Source organism: Schistocerca piceifrons, chromosome 5 (genome assembly GCF_021461385.2).
Source record: "Schistocerca piceifrons isolate TAMUIC-IGC-003096 chromosome 5, iqSchPice1.1, whole genome shotgun sequence".
In the NCBI taxonomy this organism is placed as follows: domain Eukaryota; kingdom Metazoa; phylum Arthropoda; class Insecta; order Orthoptera; family Acrididae; genus Schistocerca; species Schistocerca piceifrons.
Window position 1 is genome coordinate 77,603,840 of NC_060142.1, and position 24,165 is coordinate 77,628,004.

Here is a 24,165-nt window from a genome sequence, read left to right on the forward strand (position 1 = left end):
GACTTCTGCAGTTCTGAGTGAAGCTTTATGCGCTGTTGTGCGGCATCGCGTGCATTCATTACCTTGTCGGTGTTCGTCAGGGGGCGGCGGCCGGCGCAGCTCCGTCCAGCTCGCCCTCTCGGAAGCAACTCTCAAGCAACTCTTCCCTAACTTCTCCTTACTACAATTTACCGAAGTTGGTTTAAAAAAACTATCTGGCTGTGTTTTCATCTGACCAATCAGGGTCTCAATGTTAACCTTAAGCTCCGCCTACAAAAATTCTGTCTATCCAATGAGAAACGTTATGCTTTCCGCGGTGGGGCAATGTTTTTAAAGTTTGCAACAGGGACGCGAAAAAGTCTCACACTAAAACTTGCAGCTGGCGTGGTCCTTTTAGCGTTATCGTAAGATCTATACTGTTCTTCTGGAGGGCTCTAGCTTTTAACATGGGCTGGGGGTGGTCCTAACGCGACAGAGGTGCGGAAAAGTCTCACACTAAAATCTTGCGGGTGGTGTAGCCCTTTTTGTGTTATCGTAAGATCTATACTGTTCTTCTGGAGGGCTCTAGCTTTTATCATGGGCTGGGGGGTGGTCCTAACGTAACAGAGACGCGAAAAAGTCTCACGCTAAAACTTGCGGGTGGTGTAGTCCTAGCAGTTAGCTGGCGACGAGGGTGTCCGTCCGTCCCTTATCGTAGGGCCTTCCATCTTGACACGGTTCTGCTCTCGGCTTCTGTTCTCGTTTCTCCCCTCGGAACTGCGTCTGTCTCACGGTGGGAAGGTATGACATGCATTTAGGCATTCTTGTGTTCGTCTGTGGTATTCCATTTGCTCACTCGTTACTCGTATTACTTTGGTTAATTTAATGTCACGATTTATTCGGAGCTATGTGACATACTACTGGATTTGCTTATCATGTCAGGGTTTTCATGGAAGGTGTTGGATTTGCCTGACACCTTACAAGGTAGCCGGATGCTCTTCCTTCCTTTTTTCTCAGACAGCGTGTTTCGAGTCAAAAGCCAATCTTTGCGCCTGGCAGTGATCAGATGTCTTTCTAATCCATGGCAAGTTTCGACGCTGTCATCTCTCTGGTCTACACCTCCAAGGAGCCCTGTCGGATTTCGCACATTATCCGTCAGGTAATTTCTTTGTCTTGTGTATAGAAATGGACCTTCAGATTGCCTTGAGGAACACCGAACTCTACTTTCGCTGCTGATATTAAGAAAGAATACTACCTCCTGCTTGGTAGACTCTCCCATCTGCACTCATTTTATGTACTAGTCGATGGCGGGGAACTGTGTCGAATGCCCCCTGGGTGTAAAGAAACGCGGCAGCAAAAAAAATGGTTCAGATGGCTCTGAGCACTATGGGACTTAGCATCTGAGGTCATCAGTCCCCTAGAACTTAGAACTACTTAAAACTAACTAACCTAAGGACATCACACACATCCATGCCCGAGGCAGGATTCGAACCTGCGACCGTAGCTTTCGCTCGGTTCCAGACTGAAGCGCCTAGAACCGCTCGTCCACTGCGGCCGGCAAACGCGGCAGCAATCTGAGTTCTGCCGTCTATTGCCTTCCAGATGTCATGAACGAGCAGAGGAAGATGGAATTCACACGACAGGTGCCTTTGGGAACCGTACTGATTCCTGCGTAGGAACTGTTCGGTCTCCAGGAAAGCTATCATACACGAGAACATTGTATTTTCGATAACTCTACGTGAAATTCACCTGAGTGGCAGAGACTTTTACAAGTCGGTCTTACAGCTCTTCTTATACAACGAAACAACCTATTCCTTTACCCAGTCATCTTCCACGCCCCATCAGTAAAACAGGGGCTAGTTTGTCCGTGCATTCTGTATTGTCTCTAAAGGGCAGTCCGTTAGGTCTCTTCCGAGCGATTTGAGCCGTTTCTCAATTTCGCACTCACTTCCTTCTGTATCTGTGATTTTTGCATCCTTGCGACGGTCGCACGAAGAAATTTTGTTGTGGTCTTCGAAGGAGCACTATTTCTGTCTTCAGTTCATCATCTTCCTTTCGGATGCCATCTTAGTCAAAGAGCGTTTGGACGAAAGACTTTGTTCCATTGAATAATTTTAGGTAGGACTCAAACTTACTAGCGTTTATTGAGAATTCAGCAGTTAACATCTCAATTTATTAGTCATTGAATGTTTGCAAAACCGTCGTTACGGTTGTTTTGACAGCGTTCAGCATTTGTTTGTTAATAAGGCTTCGAATCTAGCGTGTCTATGCACGCACTTCATCACGGGATTTATGATTAATAGTATGAACTCGTTCTGTAGCAACAGCAACATTGTCAGTGAACGCTGGATAGAAAAATTATATGCACCGCATTCCTAGTGATACTCAAACAAAACAGCAATGTTAGTATGGTTCACAGATCGAATGCCAGAAACAAGAACAACAACAAAAAGAAGTGAATTTCACAGATGTCTTGGCAATGTTATTGAACCAGCTACATGCAACAGCGCTAAAAAGTTTTACAGTAAGAAATCTTTTCAATTTTACAACGTTTTAAGGAAAGGTGAACGGAAAATTCTAGGTTTACTGGAAGCACTATTTTTTCTTTCAATCAAGTATTTACTATGATTATTGACTATTGTGGAATAAAGTCGATATTTTCAGTATCAATATATTTTGTGGTTGTGTTTCTAGGAGGCTATACACGAGCACATGAAAACTCTAGACGAGGACAACCCACGAGATTTCATCGACGTCTACTTGCGGGAAATGAAGAACTCTGGAGATCCCACGTTCACTGGTTAGTAAAGCAGATGCCTTTTTTAATTTAGGTGCTTTGTCGTATGTTGACGATGTAATGACTTGTACATTGTTATGGTTAAGGCTTTTGGCAGCCAGCAAGGGCATTCCGTGAAAAGAAATCTGAGATACAATGCAGACAACAGGCAGAAGTGGTAGCGTTTTGGGGTTAGCAGAGGTAAACAGTGACGGTAGAGGGCTGTGAATTGCGGACGCTCTGGGCAGCTGTTCCAGGGGAGAAAGTTAACTAGTAACTCCACCTAACTTCCAGACGCTGTTGTAAGGCGTCATAGTAGAAGATGGCCACAAATCGGCAGGTCTTAGTAGAGCCAGCAAGCTTGATAATTGCCCATGAGAACTGCAAAGTCAGTGGGTTTACACAGGCGAGAGTGGTACCACAGCTGACCCTACTCACGAGAAGACTCTTGGCAGGGTCAGGTGGGGTAAAACACTTTTGTTGCTGGCCATAAGAGGATGGGCAGTAACATCTAGCTTTCAGCTGAATGCTGTTGCTACCAAACTTGGCGTTTGTTAATGTAAAGTCCAGATACATCAAATACCTACTGAGTAGAAGAGGAGTGATCTGAATGTGGTTGGACAAAGAGAGCCACTCATCAGATCGGCTGAAGCTTGTTAAGTGCTGGTGGATTTGCGGGCCGACTATAGAAAGGTGGAAATAGTGCGCCACCACAGTCCTTTCAAACCAATGTTTTTGTCTTCAGAAAGAGTTCTCTGTCAGATCGATGGGGCGACGACTCCGTGTCGCTCATTGCCAGCTTGGAGTGCACTCCGACAAAGCTGTTTTTCTTACTCGGAGTGCTGCTATCAAAGTTCATACCTCACAGTGCTGCTAATGCATGCTATTTCTGTCAGCTCTCACTGCGCAAACTCAGACACTGACTTCTGTTGTGCAGCCAGTTGCACCGTTTGTTTTTCATGTTTGGAATTGGCCTTCAATGTAGTAATTAGTCGGATCGCAAATAAATTGTGCTAATCAGACCCCTGGGTATCCTTAAGTCACCTGCTGTGAGCATCCTATCGAGTCCCAAAATCCTTTCCTCCTGAAAGTGCGCTGTGACAGTGTTTGACAGTGATCCTACAGCGTAATTCAGGAAGAATGTCACATAATTTTTGAGGTGATTCTGCATGTGAAAATAAACCAAAAAAGTCATATCCTATTTTCTATTGTTACGGAGCTGGGGTGGGTTGAAGACTACACTCATCCATGAATGAATATGAAGACAAGTGTGAATATTACTTACCGAAATGCGGCGTGGTGGACAGAATAATGCTGGTACATATGACTTATCCTTCCTGTAAGAGGTGTAGTGGCTCTCTAGCACATAGAAGCACTGTGACGCCGCACCGAGGTAACAGCTGCACGCGTACCCATTGTCAAGCTTGGGTCGGGTCAATGACACCATGTGAATGCCGTGACTAAGTGTCCACTGTGTCTGTGAATACCAATATGTTGCATATGTTCACTCATGCAGAATACGAAGACATGTTGTTTGTGTAACAGCATTGTAATGGCAGTAGCCGTGCAGCTGAGGCAGAATACCAGAGACATTTCCCTGAAGTACGAGGTGCATTCAAGTTCTAAGGCCTCCGATTCTTTTTCTAATTAACTGCTCACACGAAATCGATGAAACTGGCGTTACTTCTCGACGTAATCGCCCTGCAGACGTACACATTTTTCACAACGCTGACGCCATGATTCCATGGCAGCGGCGAAGGCTTCTTTAGGAGTCTGTTTTGACCACTGGAAAATCGCTGAGGCAATAGCAGCACGGCTGGTGAATGTGCGGCCATGGAGAGTGTCTTTCATTGTTGGAAAAAGCCAAAAGTCACTAGGAGCCAGGTCAGGTGAGTAGGGAGCATGAGGAATCACTTCAAAGTTGTTATCACGAAGAAACTGTTGCGTAACGTTATCTCGATGTGAGGGTGCGTTGTCTTGGTGAAACAGCACACGCGCAGCCCTTCCCAGACGTTTTTGTTGCAGTGCAGGAAGGAATTTGTTCTTCAAAATATTTTCGTAGGATTTACCTGTTACCGTAGTGCCCTTTGCAACGCAATGGGTAAGGATTATGCCCTCGCTGTCCCAGAACATGGACACCATCATTTTTTCGGCACTGGCGGTTACCCGAAATTTTTTTGGAGGCGGTAAATCTGTGTGCTTCCATTGAGCTGACTGGCGCTTTGTTTCTGGATTGAAAAATGGCATCCACGTCTCATCCATTGTCACAACCGACGAAAAGAAAGTCCCATCCATGCTGTCGTTGCGCGTCATCATTGCTTGGCAACATGCCACACGGGCAGCCATGTGGCCGTCCGTCAGCATTCATGGCACCCACCTGGATGACACTTTTCGCATTTTCAGATCGTCATGCAGGATTGTGTGCACAGATCCCACAGAAATACGAACTCTGGGGGCGATCTGTTCAACAGTCATTCGGTGATCCCCCAAAACAATTCTATCCACTTTCTCGATCATGTCGTCATACCGGCTTGTGCGAGCCCGAGGTTGTTTCGGTTTGTTGTCACACGATGTTCTGCCTTGATTAAACTGTCGCACCCATGAACACACTTTCGACACATCCATAACTCCATCACCACATGTCTCCTTCAACTGTCGATGAATTTCAATTGGTTTCATACCACGCAAATTCAGAAAACGAATGATTGCACGCTGTTCAAGTAAGGAAAACGTCGCCATTTTAAGTATTTAAAACAGTTCTCATTCTCGCCGCTGGCGGTAAAATTCCATCTGCCGTAAGGTGCTGCCACCTCTGGGACGTATTGACAATGAACGTGGCCTCATTTTAAAACAATGCGCATGTTTCTATCTCTTTCCAGTCCGGAGAAAAAAATCGGAGGCCTTAGAACTTGAATGCACCTCGTACGAACGTCAGGGTGTCCAGTTAGTTGAGGAAAAGGAAGACATTATTGCAAACGCACAGCAGAGTCCCACCACCGGTATATGGTGCATTAGCCGTCAGCTCGGTATTCCACAAATGCGAGTGTGGCGTACATTCCGTTCTGTGGTCTTGTACCCATTCCATATGCAGCCAGGGCAACATCTGCATGCAGGTGACTTAGTAAACAGACAACAGTTTTGTGAATGATTGGCTGTACACAGAGACGTCGTGCAATACGCTTAATTTACAGATGTGGCTACATTTACACACAATGGTTTAATGAGCACCTGCGATTCTCGTGAGAACTGGCATAACACTAGGGAAACAAAATTCCAATTTAGGTTCTCAGTTTACGTCTGGTATGGTATTATCAATGACCTGGCGACAGGACCTGTGTTCCTGCTAAATCACAAATGGTTCAAATGGCTGTGAGCACTATGGGACTCAACTTCTGATGTCATCTGTCCCCTAGAACTTAGAACTATTTAAACCTAACTAACCTAGGGACATCACACACATCCATGCCAGAGGCAGGATTCGAACCTGCAACCGTAGCGGTCTCGCGGCTCCAGACTGCAGCGCCTAGAACCGCACGGCCACTCCGGCCGGCGTTAAATCACATGATAGCCGCAACATAAGTACATTTTCTCATAGAAGACCTACCTAGACCTTTGGAAGACGTGACGTTAGAGGAACGTCGGTAGATGCACCTGCAACATGATGGATCACCGATTCACTGTACCAGACTGTATCTGAATACTACATTTCCTCGACGGTGGATTGGTCGTGGCGGACCCATTAACTACCCTGCCAGATCACCCTGCCCTACCCCGATCTGTTTATAGGGCTGGTTAAAGGGGGATGTGTACACTACTAAGGTGGATGCACATGAAGAATTTGTTGCTCGCATCGCCAACGCTGGTACCCGCATTAGAGCCCGCCTAGGTGATATTCGATTTAGGCTACAACACACCCTCCAACGCTCTGACAAATGCGTTGAGATGGTTGGGGAACATTTTGAACACCAGTTGTAGGATGAATCAGTCATCTGTCCCATCATTATACTGTCCAGCACAGAGCTACACAGCATTTCAGTAAGTAATGTTCGCATTTGTCTCCATAATCGTTCATGGATGTGCGTAGTCTTCAGCCCACTCCAATTCTGTAACCATGTAAAATGTTTATAGGAATTTTTTGGTTTATTGTCACATGTAGAATCATCTCACAAATTATTTGACGTTCTTCCTGAGTCACTCTGTATATCAACGGCGTAGGGTTCTCTTCACCGACAAGTGCGGGATTTGTCTGGTGCCTGATGATCGTCATAGAAGAGAGCTGAGGTGGCCAGCGCCATGTTTCGGGTCTTACGGTAATAGTAGAATCTTCCAATGGCATCGCTTAAGTATATGCCAATTCGGCGGACAATTTTCGAACTCAAAACACTTCTTGCCACAGGTAACAATTAAAGCTTGAAACGGCGATCTGAAGAGTATACACAACCCACATTGTCCTGTTCTTGAGTATTTACTTTTACCTCAGTCACACATGTGTCTTAACGAAGGGAATCCGGGGGTGAGAAGAATATTCAGAAAGATATTTCCGATTAAAAAAGTATGCCTCTCGCGAAAGTCGTGCATAAGCTTTTTCCCGCTGTTTATTTCTCACAGTGTATTGTTCATGCATTAATATACAGTTGAATGCATGAAGATCATCACAGGTAGGCTGCTGCGGCCGCATGTTGTACGACGTTGTGTAACAGGGACAGTCTCTAAGGCTGTCGTTATGAGGTGCTTGGTCTAGGGGTAGCGTCTTCGGTCCCGGGTTCGATCCCCGCCACTGCCTAAATTTTGATAAATAGTCAGCATTGGCGGCCGAAGACTTCCGGCATAAGAAGTCAGCCTCATTCTGCCAACGGCCTTGTCAAAGAGGGCGGAGGAGCGGATAGAGGTTCAGGGCACTCTCTTGTCCTAGGGGTGGGAAATTGCCCCTAAAGGCGGAAGAATCAGCAATGATCAACGACATGAGGATGCAGAAGGCAATGGAAACCACTGCATTAAAGACACGTAACGTGTATCCACAGGACATGTGGCCTGTAATTGAAGAAGTGTCATGATGATCTCTCCATTGGCAAAAGATTCCGGAATAGTCCCCCATTCGGATCTCCGGGAGGGGACTGCCAAGGAGGAGGTTACCATGAGAAAAAGATTGAATAATCAACGAAAGGATAACGTTCTACGACTTGGGGCGTGGAATGTCAGAAGCTTGAACGTGGCAGGGAAACTAGAAAATCTGCAAAGGGAAATGCAAAGGCTCAATCTAGATATAGTAGGGGTCAGTGAAATGAAGTGGAAGGAAGACAAGGATTTCTGGTCAGATGAATATCGGGTAATATCAACAGCAGCAGAAAATGGTATAACAGGTGTAGGATTCGTTATGAATAGGAAGGTAGGGCAGAGGGTGCGTTACTGTGAACAGTTCAGTAACCGGGTTGTTCTAATCAGAATCGACAGCAGACCAACACCGACAACGATAGTTCAGGTATACATGCCGACGTCGCAAGCTGAAGATGAACAGATAGAGAAAGTGTATGAGGATATTGAAAGGGTAATGCAGTATGTAAAGGGGGACGAAAATCTAATAGTCATGGGCGACTGGAATGCAGTTGTAGGGGAAGGAGTAGAAGAAAAGGTTACAGGAGAATATGGGCTTGGGACAAGGAATGAAAGAGGAGAAAGACTAATTGAGTTCTGTAACAAGTTTCAGCTAGTAATAGCGAATACCCTGTTCAAGAATCACAAGAGGAGGAGGTATACTTGGAAAAGGCCGGGAGATACGGGAAGATTTCAATTAGATTACATCATGGTCAGACAGAGATTCCGAAATCAGATACTGGATTGTAAGGCGTACCCAGGAGCAGATATAGACTCAGATCACAATATAGTAGTGATGAAGAGTAGGCTGAAGTTCAAGACATTAGTCAGGAAGAATCAATACGCAAAGAAGTGGGATACGGAAGCACTAAGGAATGACGAGATACGTTTGAAGTTCTCTAACGCTATAGATACAGCAATAAGGAATAGCGCAGTAGGCAGTACAGTTGAAAAGGGCCATCACAGAAGTTGGGAAGGAAAACATAGGTACAAAGAAGGTAGCTGCGAAGAAACCATGGGTAACAGAAGAAATACTTCAGTTGATTGATGAAAGGAGGAAGTGCAAACATGTTCCGGGAAAATCAGGAATGCAGAAATACAAGTCGCTGAGGAATGAAATAAATAGGAAGTGCAGGGAAGCTAAGACGAAACGGCTGCAGGAAAAATGTGAAGACATCGAAATAGATATGATTGTCGGGAGGACAGACTCAGCATACAGGAAAGTCAAAACAACCTTTGGTGACATTAAAAGCAACGGTGGTAACAATTCCACTGTTAAATGCAGAGGAGAGAGCAAATGGTTCAAATGGCTCTGAGCACTATGGGACTTAACTTCTGCGGTCATCAGTCCCATAGAACTAAGAACTACTTAAACCTAACTAACCTAAGGACATCACACACATCCATGCCCGAGGCAGGATTCGAACCTGCGACCGTAGCGGTCACGCGGTTCCAAACTGAAGCGCTTAGAACCTCACGGCCACACCGGCCGGCCAGAGGAGAGAGCAGATAGGTGGAAAGAATACATTGAAAGCCTCTATGAGGGTGAAGATTTGTTTGATGTGATAGAAGAAGAAACAGGAGTCGATTTAGAAGAGATAGGGGATCCAGTATTAGAATCGGAATTTAAAAGAGCTTTGGAGGACTTACGGTCAAATAAGGCAGAATGGATAGATAATATTCCATCAGAATTTCTAAAATCATTGGGGGAAGTGGCATCAAAACGACTATTCACGTTGGTGTGTAGAATATATGAGTTTGGCGATATACCATCCGACTTTCGGAAAAGCATCATCCACACAATTCCGAAGACGGCAAGAGCTGACAAGTGTGAGAATTATCGCACAATCAGCTTAACAGCTCATGCATCGAAGCTGCTTACAAGAATAATATACAGGAGAATGGAAAAGAAAATTGAGAATGCGCTAGGTTACGATCAGTTTGGCTTTAGGAAAAGTAAAGGGACGAGAGAGGCAATTCTGACGTGACGGCTAATAATGGAAGCAAGGCTAAAGAAAAACCAAGACACTTTCATAGGATTTGTGGACCTGGAAAAAGCGTTCGACAATATAAAATGGTGCAAGCTGTTCGAGATTCTGAAAAAAGTAGGGGTAAGCTATAGGGAGAGACGGGTCATATACAATATGTACAACAACCAAGAGGGAATAATAAGAGTGGACGATCAAGAACGAAGTGCTCGTATTAAGAAGGGTGTAAGACAAGGCTGTAGCCTTTCGCCCCTACTCTTCAATCTGTACATCGAGGAAGCAATGATGGAAATAAAAGAAAGGTTCAGGAGTGGAATTAAAATACAAGGTGAAAGGATATCAATGATACGATTCGCTGATGACATTGCTATCCTGAGTGAAAGTGAAGAAGAATTAAATGATCTGCTGAACGGAATGAACAGTCTAATGAGTACACAGTATGGTTTGAGAGTAAATCGGAGAAAAACGAAGGTAATGAGAAGTAGTAGAAATGAGAACAGCGAGAAACTTAACATCAGGATTGATGGTCACGAAGTCAATGAAGTTAAGGAATTCTGCTACCTAGGCAGTAAAATAACCAATGACGGACGGAGCAAGGAGGACATCAAAAGCAGACTCGCTATGGCAAAAAAGGCATTTCTGCCCAAGAGAAGTCTATTAATATCAAATACCGGCCTTAATTTGAGGAAGAAATTTCTGAGGATGTACGTCTGGAATACAGCATTGTATGGTAGTGAAACATGGACTGTGGGAAACCGGAACAGAAGAGAATCGAAGCATTTGAGATGTGGTGCTGTAGACGAATGTTGAAAATTAGGTGGACTGATAAGGTAAGGAATGAGGAGGTTCTACGCAGAATCGGAGAGGAAAGGAATATGTGGAAAACACTGATAAGGGGAAGGGACAGGATGATAGGACATCTGCTAAGACATGAGGGAATGACTTCCATGGTACTAGAGGGAGCTGTAGAGGGCAAAAACTGTAGAGGAAGACAGAGGTTGGAATACGTCAAGCAAATAATTGAGGACGTAGGTTGCAAGTGCTACTCTGAGATGAAGAGGTTAGCACAGGAAAGGAATTCGTGACGGGCCGCATCAAACCAGTCAGTAGACTGATGACAAAAATAAAAAATAAAAAAAAAAATTAAAAAAAAAATCTTCGTACGGTCCCAACTCCGCGGTCGAGGCGCGTGTACCACGTGTAATGGTACTTGAATTACGTAACCATTATGGTACCTCACCTGTACCTCTCGATACCAGTAATATTCTACTGTATTTTTGTTAACTACTTAACATATTTCTGAGACAACATTCAGATTTGATTTCACTTTTGATACATCGACATGTTTATATTGCAATCATATTATTCTTATGTGTATTCTTTCTTTTGTCACTATGATCTTTGACGCAACTCTGATTTTTGGGCACGTAAGCGATAGTTAGTTAGTTGTTGAGTTGTTAGAGAGTCGGACGTTGAGAAAGTCAAGTCGTGGACGTCATGTTGGAAAGATAAATATTGTCGTCAGCTTATAAAATGTGAACTTTAACAGTGACTGTGAGGAAGATGTTTTCAAGTATGTTTTGTATTGTGGAGTGATGTTTGTGTGTCACGTGATATTGCAATAAAAGCAATTAAAAGGAAGTGTAACTTAATTTCGGAGTGCTGATTATTTTTTTACATCACCATTGTCCAGCAAAAGTGTTATCTCCAGGAATGGTCTGTGAAGCGCATCTACAAAACTTTTGAATATAGCAGAATAAAACCTAGGCCTCTTTGCATCCGAGCTTGGAATCATAATCACCTAGATTTTCAAAGATTGAGCCATGATAATACGAGACCAGCGTGGGAAACACAAAAAGATGAGTGCCTAGTTTTTTCATTATTACATGAAATGACTATTAACTGTGCTCTAATGACACCTTCCACATAATATGACTGATGTTGCTCGAAAATGCAGTATTTAGCAGCGTGAGCAACACCACAATCGTTACTAAAATTTTGACCTTTGTTATGGTAGGGTTGTTAGACACGTAAGAGGTATTTCATTAATTTCGATTGGCTACTGTTGGAACAGTGTAACGCGAGAATTTTCACGGCGCAATTGATCACAGTAATTCATTTTAGTAAAATCGCTGACTATATTTGTGGTTGTAACTTGCCAGAATCCACATTCATGCAACGTAGTGCCAACCAATAATACATGTTATATTTCTTCTACACACGCCAAAAAAAGTTTTACATCGCCCCGGTTCCCAGAGCTCCAGAAAATAGACGTTGACTGTGGATATTGTATCACAAACACAGCCCCTTTGACTGTTCATAGATGTCAGTAAAACCGCCCAAAGATGTAAACAACCATGCATGAGCAGCGCCTATTAGACGGAGGGGTCCGGCAGCCGATCACTTCCAGTCATTATACCAGGAAGGAGGTACACGGTTCGTGTTGTCTGTAGTTAAAACCATGCCTAGGCGGTCAATACCGCGGTTCGGTCGCGTCCGCATTGTTACTTTGTGCCAGGAAGGGCTCTCAACAAGGGAAGTGTCCAGGCGTCTAATTTCCCATGTCAGCAGCATATTGGCGAGGAAATCGTCTTCATGGACGACAATTCGCGCCCCCATAGTGCACATCTTGTGAATGACTTCAATCAGGATAACGACATCGCTCTACTAGAGGAGCCAGCATGTTCTCCAGACATGAGTCCTATTGAACACGCCTGGGATAGATTGAAAAGGGCTGTTTATGGAAGACGTGACCCACCAACCACTCTTGTTGAAAACGGTTGAAATGGCTCTAAGCACTATGGGTCATCAGTCCCCTAGAACTTAGAACTACTTAAACCTAACCAACCTAAGGACATCACACACAGCAGCAGCGCGGTTACGGACTGAAGCGCCTAGAACCGCTCGGTCACAGAGGCCGACCCACTCTCAGGGATCTATGCCGAATAGCCGTTGAGCAGTGGGACAATATGGACCAACAGTGCCTTGATGAACTTGTGGATAGTATGCCACGACGAATACAGGCATGCATCAATGCAAGAGGACGTGCTACAATCTGGACTGGACCACCACCTCTGAAGGTCTCGTTGTATGGTGGTACAACATGCAATGTGTGGTTTTCATGGGCAATGAAAAGGGCGGAAACGATGTTTATGTTGAACTCTATTCCAGTTTTCTGTACAGGTTCCGTAACTCTCGGAGCCGAGGTGATGCAAAACATTTTTTGATGTGTGTATTTCGCATGGCTGCAAAATAGTATTACATGCCTAGACAGCCCGCGACAGAAATAAGTAAGTCTCTCGTTGTTCGGGGACAACAGCAACTTTGCGAGTGTGTGGACACACGGCGACATGTGGCTTTTTGTGTTGTTCTGGGAGGTGTGCTCCGATCGCCGAAGTGGTGAGGCCAACATTTCGCGTAAAGGGAAAATCCGGGTTCGAGTCCCAGTCCAGCATAAATATTCATATGTCGGAAATAAACTGTTCAGCTGACTTCTATTGAATTCGCAATTTCTAATTCAGTTCTTCTGTGATAAGTGCGTATATTTCTGATAGCCTTTGCATACCCATTTTTGTTAGATTAGATTAGATACAATTTTTGCACCACAAATCCTCCAGGATATACAATATTTCATTAAGCCAAATCACATTTTTAAAAAATGGTAACGTTCCTTTCACAGGTTCTTCGTGAAATGCTCGTCATGGATGCAGGAAAAAACTTTTTATTACAATGATAATAACTCACTTGTCACAAAACATTTAAATGTATACAGGAGTGTGTATATGATAATTCTGAGGTTGTTGTAGCCAATCATCATAAAAAAACAAAATCAGTGTACAAAACTTGTTTACATCGATTACAGTACTAGACTGATGATGTGCACAAATCCGTTTTTACATAACACTAACATTATCTGATGTTATTAATAATATATACATCGTAACTGGGTAAGATGGAGTTCGCCACCAATAAATCGTGAAGGCTGCTTTTAAACTGAATTTAATTAGCAGCTAAACTTTTTATGGCTACTAGCAAGTTACTGAAAACGTGTATTCCTGAATACTGGGCACCTTTCTAGACCAATTAAGCGGCTTCAGATCTTTGTAAAATTTATGTTTACACCTCCCGCTCACATAAGTGTGACCATCTATCAAAGGCCTGAATAACCACGTTTTGCAGTGTGGACCACCGCGAGACGTGTAGGAAGAGAGTCAGTGAAGTTCTGGAAGGTACGACAAGGATGTGCCAATTCTAGTGCCGTGGCAACTGCAATAGGTTTCTCGGCTGAGGACCCATGGCGCGAACAGTCCGATCAACATGGTTCCACATATCGTCGACTGGGTTTAAATCCGGCGAGCCCGGTGGCCGGAGGAGTACGGTAAAACCTGAGCTATGTGACACGTTGCGTTGTCCTGTCGGTAGATGACACCGTGTCGAGGAAAAACACACTGGATCTAGGGGTGGACATGGTCCCCAAGATTAGAAGCATACTTGTGTGTTGATCCATTGTGTCTTCCAGAATGACCAGATCGCCTAGGGGATGCCACGAAACCACATTCCCTCCCATAACGCACTCTCCCCCGGCCTAGATCCTTCCAACGATTGTTGCAGGGTGTTTGGTTTCTGTACAATAGAGCGTAAAACGCGATTCATCTCAAAAGGTCACCTGTCGCCTCTCAGTGGACGTCAAGTTACGGTGCTGATATGCAAATTCCAGGCTTCGTCATGGATCCAGCAATCAGCATGGGGTGCATGAACCAGGCACCTTCTGTGGAGGCCCATACACACCACCGTTCGCTGTACTTTCGTTGAGAAGACAGTGTTGGTAGCCCCTTTGTCCATCTGGACGGTCAGTTGCTCAACAGCTGCTCATCATTTTGCCTGCGCACATCCCCGCAGCCGTCGTTCCCCCCTCATCTATAGCCCATGGTGCATTACAGTTGCCTTGTCACTCGTTGTGGCTAGCGCCATATTGCTATGCACGATACACTTTATCCACGGCGGCACGCGAACTGCTTACAAACTTAGCTGCTTAGGAAACGCTTCCACCCTCGCCCCGAAAGGCAATGATCATCCGCATTTGGACGTCACGACTACACTGTTGTCTGCGTCCCACCGACATGCTTGATATACCCTACGCTGCTAATGCTGCCACCTGCCGTCTGGGAATGCTTATTGCACTTTGACGTCGAACATAGGTGGTGGTCATATTAATGTGACTCGACCGTGTGTTTCTCGTACTGGTTCCATGAACTTCACTGTTGATTTGAAAAGGTGATTTATTATTTATGACTGGGACCCTGCTAAACCCGCAGGACAGGACAGGTAGTTTAAGTTGTGGAAAGGGGCCAAAATAAGCGGCTGTCAGTTACACTAGAACATACAACCTTTTATTTGATCAAACATTACAAGAGCCAAGAATTTTTTTAAACACAGCTTTAGTTTTGGAACTTAATTAGCGGCTGAATGCGCCGTACAATCTCATGCCTTAAGGGCAAGACGACTTCAATTTAAAAACGGCTGAAAGCCAATAACTTAAAGCTCAACTAAAATCAGAGATTTAAAAGGCAAAGTCTTATCTCAAAACAGTTCCTTAATCAGGCTGAAGGCCCAAAGAATCTAACACTTTAAGAACAAACAACTTAAATTCAAAATCGACCGAAGGACCAACACTTAAGACTCAATAACATTAATTTTAAAAATGCCAAATGCTTTATGTAAAACAGTTGTTAAATTATGCTGAAGGCCGAAACCATCTGACTCCTTAAGTGCAAAACAATCTTAATCTAAAAATCGACTAGAAGCCATACAATTACAAAACAACAAGAACAAACAAGAAAAGGCAGTACACCAATGCTGCCACACGCGGAAAGACAGTATAACAGCATAATCGCGATAACCGCTGGAGACTGAACACAGAATAGCAACCAAGGTTTAGTCCAACGCCTACCATGAGCCAGCCACGGTTCAATGACGAATTTCATTAACAAATAAATAAATTGGAAAGCAGTAGTTAATATTTCTGATATCCTCCTTGCTTCGGCCATCGTGCGTAATTTTGTTCCCTAGATACGACATCACACCTTCTACTAGGCAATGAATAATAACGAGTCAATGCGTTGTCATCTGATAATGCAGTGAGCAGGTATCTGATGATGAATTGTGATATGGTCAGTGTTCGAAATTGCAGAGTTTATTACATTAAGCTTTGACGGTAAGAAATTTTTCGTATTTTATTTGATTACTACTTTCAGTCAGTTAATAAAATGGTAGTGCCGCCTTCGTCGTCATGTGGTTAACTTACTACGGCGAAAGTCCTTGGTTCGATTTCCAATTACCACTTGTGGTAGAAAGCTCTGGAACGGGTCGCGCTCAGTTTCATGAGACCAGGTGCAAACAAAGCTGTTTGATAAAATGGTCAGCCAGATTAACGCGAAAGCAGAAGAAGTCCCGTCAAATTGAAATGCCTGTGCCAGGGTAGGTGTCACAAGATATATGTTTACCTAATAAAAGGGTACAAAAACCTAATTTTTAGCCATCCTTGGCTTGACTTCACGAAACCACGACTCATTCGTCCAAATAGGAGGCTGATGCGTTATGATGCTCGCTTGTTTAAGAGGGTGGCGAGCACATTAATTGCGGTCTCTCTGCAGAAACTTCAACATATTGATGAAATTCCTGACAGTAAATGGGCAAACGCTCATAAAACTGCGAATAATATCAAATGATGCACAGCGATCTGGTGTTCCCGAAGAATATGACACTAACTAACGCTATATCGAGTGGCTGGACAGATGCACATCAAGCAACAGAAGTGACTGAGGTACGTATTCTACTTCTGTTTCAAACATGAGATTCTGTTTTCAACAAAACTACACAAATGTAAGCTAATCACATGTAGTACTCTGATAGTTATGGAAAATGGAAAATGGGCGTTTGGCGTCATTGGCCGGGAGGCCCCTTACGGGGCAGGTCCTGCCGCCTTGGTGCAGGTCTTATTACATTCCACGCAACATCGAGCAACCTGCGCGCCGGATGGAGATGAAATGAGCGGAGAAAATCCCCAACCCAGCCGGGAATGGAACCCAGGCCCGTACGACGGCAATCTGTTACGCTGACCACTCAGCTATCGGGGCGCACTCTGATATTTATTAATGCCGGCGTTGATGATCGTGTTTGCACCCTACGTATATGCGTTTCTGAGCCTAGTTTGTTGTGATTCACTACAGAAATGAATGACGTAAACAATGAGATAAATGAATATCCCATCTACACAACACTGCATCTCTTCTCTTGCGATGTGTGTCATTCATTATCGGGTTTTCTTCAGCACATTATCCCTAATTTTGTTGGGGCTATTGTCGGATGCATGTCAAGACCGACATTATGTTATGGTTTTTTCGAAACGACAATCGTCAGTAAAAAGTTTTCTGTGTACATTAGTTTGAAATTGAAATTCGAACTGTCGAGCATCACAGCCTCAGTCCGCATAAGAGAATGAAGACCTACTGCCAGCGTTTGCCACGTTGACCTCATCTTCTTAGAGACCTTTGAACCATCCGTAGGCGTTTCACCGTATTTCATCGAAATTATTTAAGTATGGCCAATCAACAATGACCAACTGCTGCTCGACACACTCCGAGCTAGCGGTATTCTGTATTCAAGAAGTCTATGGACATTTGTCCATATTAAACATTAAGAAACTCTACAGCTATACTGATGGCAGCTCCGGTCGGTCCATGTTGTTGTAGACTACTGGCCACGAGGTGGGCTGGGTCTCAACGTGTAATCGATTATTGGACTGTATTCAAACATTTTCAATTTTCTACTTCAATTTTCAGAACAATGGTGGAGAGTGTCTGTGTGAATTCGTAGAAGCCAAAGGATCAAAATATGGTTATCATCATTTTTCTCCTGGTGATGAGAAAAGTGGTTATACACTCCTGGAAATTGAAATAAGAACACCGTGAATTCATTGTCCCAGGAAGGGGAAACTTTATTGACACATTCCTGGGGTCAGATACATCACATGATCACACTGACAGAACCACAGGCACATAGACACAGGCAACAGAGCATGCACAATGTCGGCACTAGTACAGTGTATATCCACCTTTCGCAGCAATGCAGCCTGCTATTCTCCCATGGAGACGATCGTAGAGATGCTGGATGTAGTCCTGTGGAACGGCTTGCCATGCCATTTCCACCTGGCGCCTCAGTTGGACCAGCGTTCGTGCTGGACGTGCAGACGGCGTGAGACGACGCTTCATCCAGTCCCAAACATGCTCAATGGGGGACAGATCCGGAGATCTTGCTGGCCAGGGTAGTTGACTTACACCTTCTAGAGCATGTTGGGTGGCACGGTATACACGCGGACGTGCATTGTCCTGTTGGAACAGCAAGTTCCCTATCCGGTCTAGGAATGGTAGAACGATGGGTTCGATGACGGTTTGGATGTACCGTGCACTATTCAGTGTCCCCTCGACGATCACCAGTGGTGTACGGCCAGTGTAGGAGATCGCTCCCCACACCATGATGCCGGGTGTTGGCCCTGTGTGCCTCGGTCGTATGCAGTCCTGATTGTGGCGCTCACCTGCACGGCGCCAAACACGCATACGACCATCATTGGCACCAAGGCAGAAGCGACTCTCATCGCTGAAGACGACACGTCTCCATTCGTCCCTCCATTCACACCTGTCGCGACACCACTGGAGGCGGGCTGCACGATGTTGGGGCGTGAGCGGAAGACGGCCTAACGGTGTGCGGGACCGTAGCCCAGCTTCATGGAGACGGTTGCGAATGGTCCACGCCGATACCCCAGGAGCAACAGTGTCCCTAATTTGCTGGGAAGTGGCGGTGCGGTCCCCTACGGCACTGCGTAGGATCCTACAGTCTTGGCGTGCATCCGTGCGTCGCTGCGCTCCGGTCCCAGGTCGACGGGCACATGCACCTTCCGCCGACCACTGGCGACAACATCGATGTACTGTGGAGACCTCACGCCCCACGTGTTGAGCAATTCGGCGGTACGTCCACCCGGCCTCCCGCATGCCCACTATACGCCCTCGCTCAAAGTCCGCCAACTGCACATACGGTTCACGTCCACGCTGTCGCGGCATGCTATCAGTGTTAAAGACTGCGATGGAGCTCCGTATGCCACGGCAAACTGGCTGACACTGACGGCGGCGGTGCACAAATGCTGCGCAGCTAGCGCCATTCGACGGCCAACACCGCGGTTCCTGGTGTGTCCGCTGTGCCGTGCGTGTGATCATTGCTTGTACAGCCCTCTCGCAGTGTCCGGAGCAAGTATGGTGGGTCTGACACACCGGTGTCAATGTGTTCTTTTTTCCATTTCCAGGAGTGTAGTTCTCAAAAATAGCAATTTTTATTTTGACTGTAGGTGCTAATGTGTCAATATATTTTTGTTCAGTAATGGCTGAGTCAGTTTATTTGTATCTCGGGACTGTTTTGCCTTTCAGAAGATGGACTTGCGGCTATAATCTTCGACCTCTTTGCTGCTGGATCTGATACAGTTTCCAACACTCTGGCCTTCGCCATAATGTACATGATCCTGTATCCGGAGGTCCAAGAGAAAGTGCAGAAGGAGCTGGATACTGTGGTCGGCCATTCTAGAAGAATTTCACTCGAAGACAGGCCACGGTTAGTCAAAGAAGAAAATTAAGGAACTAATCACGTTTAATAACGTTTACTTTACTTCTTTTGGACCAAACTTTTGTTTTCAGGCTGCCGTACTTCGAGGCTGTGATAGCTGAGATTTCCCGCATAAACACCACTGCACCCATGTGCCCCCCACACGTAGCGCTTAAGGACACCACTCTACACGGCTACAACATACCTAAGGTACGTATTGTTGTGTCCTTGTCGCTACTGTAGTACCTTGTACCATGGAAAGCAAGGGAGAGGACATTATTTTGTGGCCGGTATCTTCTTTCTACAACACAACTGCATACATGTATTAACATGCTTCTTTATTTACTTGAAGACAGACCTTATTTACTTAAACAGATTGCTGCTACTTAACTTTAACAGCGTCCATGTGTTGTGGTACAAGTTCTTGAATATTAGTCCACGTTAGCCTCACTGTTGGTGAAGTACTCTGGTCGCTATACACTCTCGTAACCGGTGATGGAAATGAGCGTTCGGCGTCATTGGCTGGGAGGCCCCTTGCGGGGCAGGTCCGGCCGCCGTGGAGCAACACAACAACCAGTCCCTGAGCGGAGAAAATTCCCCGACACAGCCAGGAATCGAACCCGGGCCCGTAGGACGGCAATGCTTCACGCTGACCACTCAGCTATCGGGGCGGACACTCTCGTAGCCGGTGATGTAAACTGACTAACGCGAAATAGAATAGCTACCGATCTAGTGACTGAGTTAGTGACAGAGACTGAGACTGACCCCTCCTGTCAGCTGCGGCGATCTATATACACTACTGGCCATTAAACTTGCTACACCAAGAAGAAATGAAGATGATAAACGGGTATTCATTGGACAAATATATTATACTCGAACTGACATGTGATTAAATTTTCACGCAATTTGGGTGCGTAGATCCTGAGAAATCAGTACCCAGAACAACCACCTCTGGCCGTAATAACGGCCTTGATACGCCTAGGCATTGAGTCGAACAGAGCTTGGATGGCGTGTACAGGTACAGCTGCACATGCAGCTTCAACTCGATACCACAGTTCATCAAGAGTAGTGGTTGGTGTATTGTGACGAGCCAGTTGCTCGGCCACCATTAACCAGACGTTTTCATTTGGTGAGAGATCTGGAGAATGTGCTGGACAGGGCAGCAGTCGAACATTTTCTGTATCCAGAAAGGACCTAGAACATGCGATCGTACATTATTCTGCTGAAATGTAGGGTTTCGCAGGGATCGAATGAAGGGTAGAGCCACGGGTCATAACATATCTGAAATGTAACGTGCACTGTTCAAAGTGCCGTCAATGCGAACAAGAGGTGACCGAGACGTATAACGAATGGCCACGCCGGGTGATACGCCAGTATGGCGATGACGAATACACACTTCCAATGTTCGTTCATTTGCCATTCGTGCACCCAGATTCGTCGTTGATTACACCATCGCAGGCGTTCCTGTCTGTGATGCAGCGTCAAGGGTAACCGCGGCCATGGTCTCCGAGCTGATAGTCCATGCTGCTGAAAACGTCGTCGAACTGTTCGTGCAGATGGTTGTTGCCTTGCAGACGTCCTCATCTGTTGACTCAGGGATCGAGACGTGGCTGCACGATCCGTTACAGCCATGCTGATAAGATGCCTGTCATCTCGACTGCTAGTGATACGAGGCCGTCGGGATCGAGCACGGCGTTCCGTATTACCCTCCTGAACCCACCGATTCCATATTCTGCTAACAGTCATTGGATCTCGACCAACGCGGGCAGCAGTGTCGCGATACGATAAACCGCAATCGCGATAGGCTACAATCCGACCTTTATCAAAGTCGGAAACGTGATGGTGCGCATTTCTCCTCCTTACACGAGGCATCACAACAATGTTTCACCGGGCAACGCCGGTCAAGTGCTGTTTGTGTACGAGAAATCGGTTGGAAACTTGCCTCATGTCAGCACGTTGTAGGTGTCGCCACCGGCGCCAACCCTGTGTGAATGCTCTGAAAAGCTAATCATTAGCGTATCACAGCATCTTCTTTCTGTCGGTTCAATTTCGCGTCTGTAGCACGTCATGTTGATGGTGTAGCAGTTTTAATGGCCAGTAGTGTACTTGTGGTCGAGATGTCGTTGGCGGTTCATTGCTTGCGAGTCTGTCTCTGGCCTCTCTCCTGGCAGGTGCGCTTGATCCAGTGTCTACTATCGATCTTCTTGCTGCGTATTTGCCGACCGGTGTGCTGGCGTCAGCTTACACCAGCACACACATCACATTTACGCAGTTGATGTTCAAAAAGGTGCAGCCACCCTCATTAGGCAATCTTTTGATTTGATAGGGCTTTTCAAAGAATGTTATGTTTTTTAGCCATCATTCTGGTCCACAAATAACATCAAAGATTTCTAAAATAAAGACACAGTATTTCATAGACCAAAGGTTACTTTTATCTGATTTGAAACCATCGAAATCTTAGGACTCGTATTTTGGTACACAGTTGTAGGAATATCTGTGGAATGAGCATTCAGATGCGCAGAACAGAATTTTTGTAGCCAACATACGCTTCCTTCTAAGTCAAGTGGTTATGGTAAGGTGCGAGAATTGCCCTTAAGTAGACTGTAGATTTTGAATGTCATCACCATTACATCGTTAGTACAAACAGATCTCGTTCAAAAGTATAATGGATCATGTACACACTATTCATACGGATCTTAACAATTTGCATTTGGTATCTGGAATGAATTTGGCTTAAATATTTCAAGGATAAAAGCAAAGGCGCTTCGCTTGTTTGTAATAAGTACTACAACCTAGATACTGCTTTTTCTGTTATAACAAAACAATGACAGTCAGTCCTATTATGTTAGGTCTCGAATTCAACTTTATCGTACTGCTGCCCTTCTGTTTCAATAAATTATGTTACCGCTGCATTAATAAATGACTTTACAGTACGCAAAAAACATAAAATCTGTACCTATGACTTGCAGAAAATTAGCGATTTGTCACAGTATGAAATATTTTTAGGGACAAAATTCTTCCGTTTTTCCTTTCTCATATGGCGCAACGTTCGTTCGACCATACGAAACTCAACTATTAAGCGCACATTATCATTTTCCACGTCATAGTTAGGCCTAATGGTAATACAGTTTACTATTGTACTGCTTTAAAATACGCATAATGGTTTAGATATCTGTATAATCAGAAGGCAATAACTCTATTTGCCATACATAATTATTAACTGCTGATGAATGTGTGCACTCAATGGATTGACTGGCAGCCCACATTTCCGAATTTATATAGCAGTTTTTCTGTCAATATGTGGCCATGCGGCCACATAACGTAGCCTTACCTCTATATTTCACTGTATCTTCATTTTTTAACATATCAAGCGCCTCTTACTCGGATGATAACCATAAGTATTCACTAGCTGTAGTTCCCCATGAGAAATAATAATTGTCCTACCTTTGACATGTTTCGATTTGCATAGGTAGCAACATTTAATCACATTTGCTGTAAATAATAAAGGAATACGAAAAAATGGTACAAATTCGTGTATTATTAAAATTACGCTCATAGCGCAAAATGTAAGCAACGGCACTATATGAAACACACGTAACAATCCCAGTTCGTCGTTGACGACGTGCGCAGTGGATTATGATCACTGCATAGATGTTGCTGACTATGTATACGGGTGAAAGGTATGTTACAATGCGTGTTTGTTGCTAGATGGGTATCATATGACCGTATTTTGTCAATAAACCTATACTCGAAAGCGTTGAGTTTGTGTGCTAGCGTCTCTGTAATGTGAAGGAGGAGATACGCAGTTTGGACCACACCAGCTGGGCAAGGAGTAAAGGAGACAATGTACATTACTGTCATAGAAAGCCAATTTAATTCGCATATACATAGTGCTTAACATGACCGCAAACTGCGAAACATTCTGTGTATCACCTGACGATGCCTTGCCGAACCCTGGTAAAGACTACCAACGCATTTCGCCTGACTCCAGCTGACACTTGTATTCGTGCCACAAGATCTTGTGATGACTCTACGTGTGTCTCGTACACCAGGGTTTTCACGTACCCCCAGAAATGAAAATTCAATGGCATCAGGTCCGGTGAGCGAGGCGGCCAAGGGCTCGGCAAGGAAATATACCAAATGCATCGAAGTTGATGGAGGTCATTTGAGCATCTTCTGTAAGAGAATTAAACTGGTCTTTAGTGACAGTAACGTACATTGCCTCCTCTACTCTTGCCTAGCTTGTGTGGTCCAAACTTCCAGCTTCCTCCTCCACATTTCAGAGACGCTAGCACCCGAACGAAGCGTTTTCGAACGTAATTTTATTAGCAAAATATGCAACATGATACCAATCTAGCAACTACCACGCTTTGTAAAAGACCTTTTGATGTAACTTCTATAATGATTTTTGCACTATGTGACTCAAAGGCAAACAACATAAAAAATTAATGCGTCTAATAGTGTAATCACGTACTCCAGTATTTATATCTGGAATAAATAGTAAAACAGAAGTGACATAGGTTGGAAAACAAAATAATGTCTAAGAATTTTATACGAGAGCTAAAAGCAAGAAGAAGGACCTACTACAAACCAAGAACGAATTTATATATTAAAATTTGATATTGTTTCTCTATCTAAAGCTAATTTTCACTGCACCACTTTCACCAAAATCTCTCTTCTCTCTCTCTCTCTCTCTCTCTTTCT

At 44.7% G+C, this 24,165-nt stretch overlaps 1 protein-coding gene across 1 annotated transcript in view; it reads left to right on the plus strand.

Annotated features, from left to right (window-relative positions):
• LOC124798012 (methyl farnesoate epoxidase-like) overlaps positions 1-24,165 on the plus strand; it is a 158,767-nt gene that overhangs the window by 127,453 nt on the left and 7,149 nt on the right. Inside the window, exons 6-8 of the mRNA XM_047261210.1 lie at positions 2,653-2,758; positions 19,290-19,470; positions 19,554-19,671. Of these exons, the coding sequence (XP_047117166.1) occupies positions 2,653-2,758; positions 19,290-19,470; positions 19,554-19,671 (405 nt within the window). The remainder of the gene's footprint in view (positions 1-2,652; positions 2,759-19,289; positions 19,471-19,553; positions 19,672-24,165) is intronic.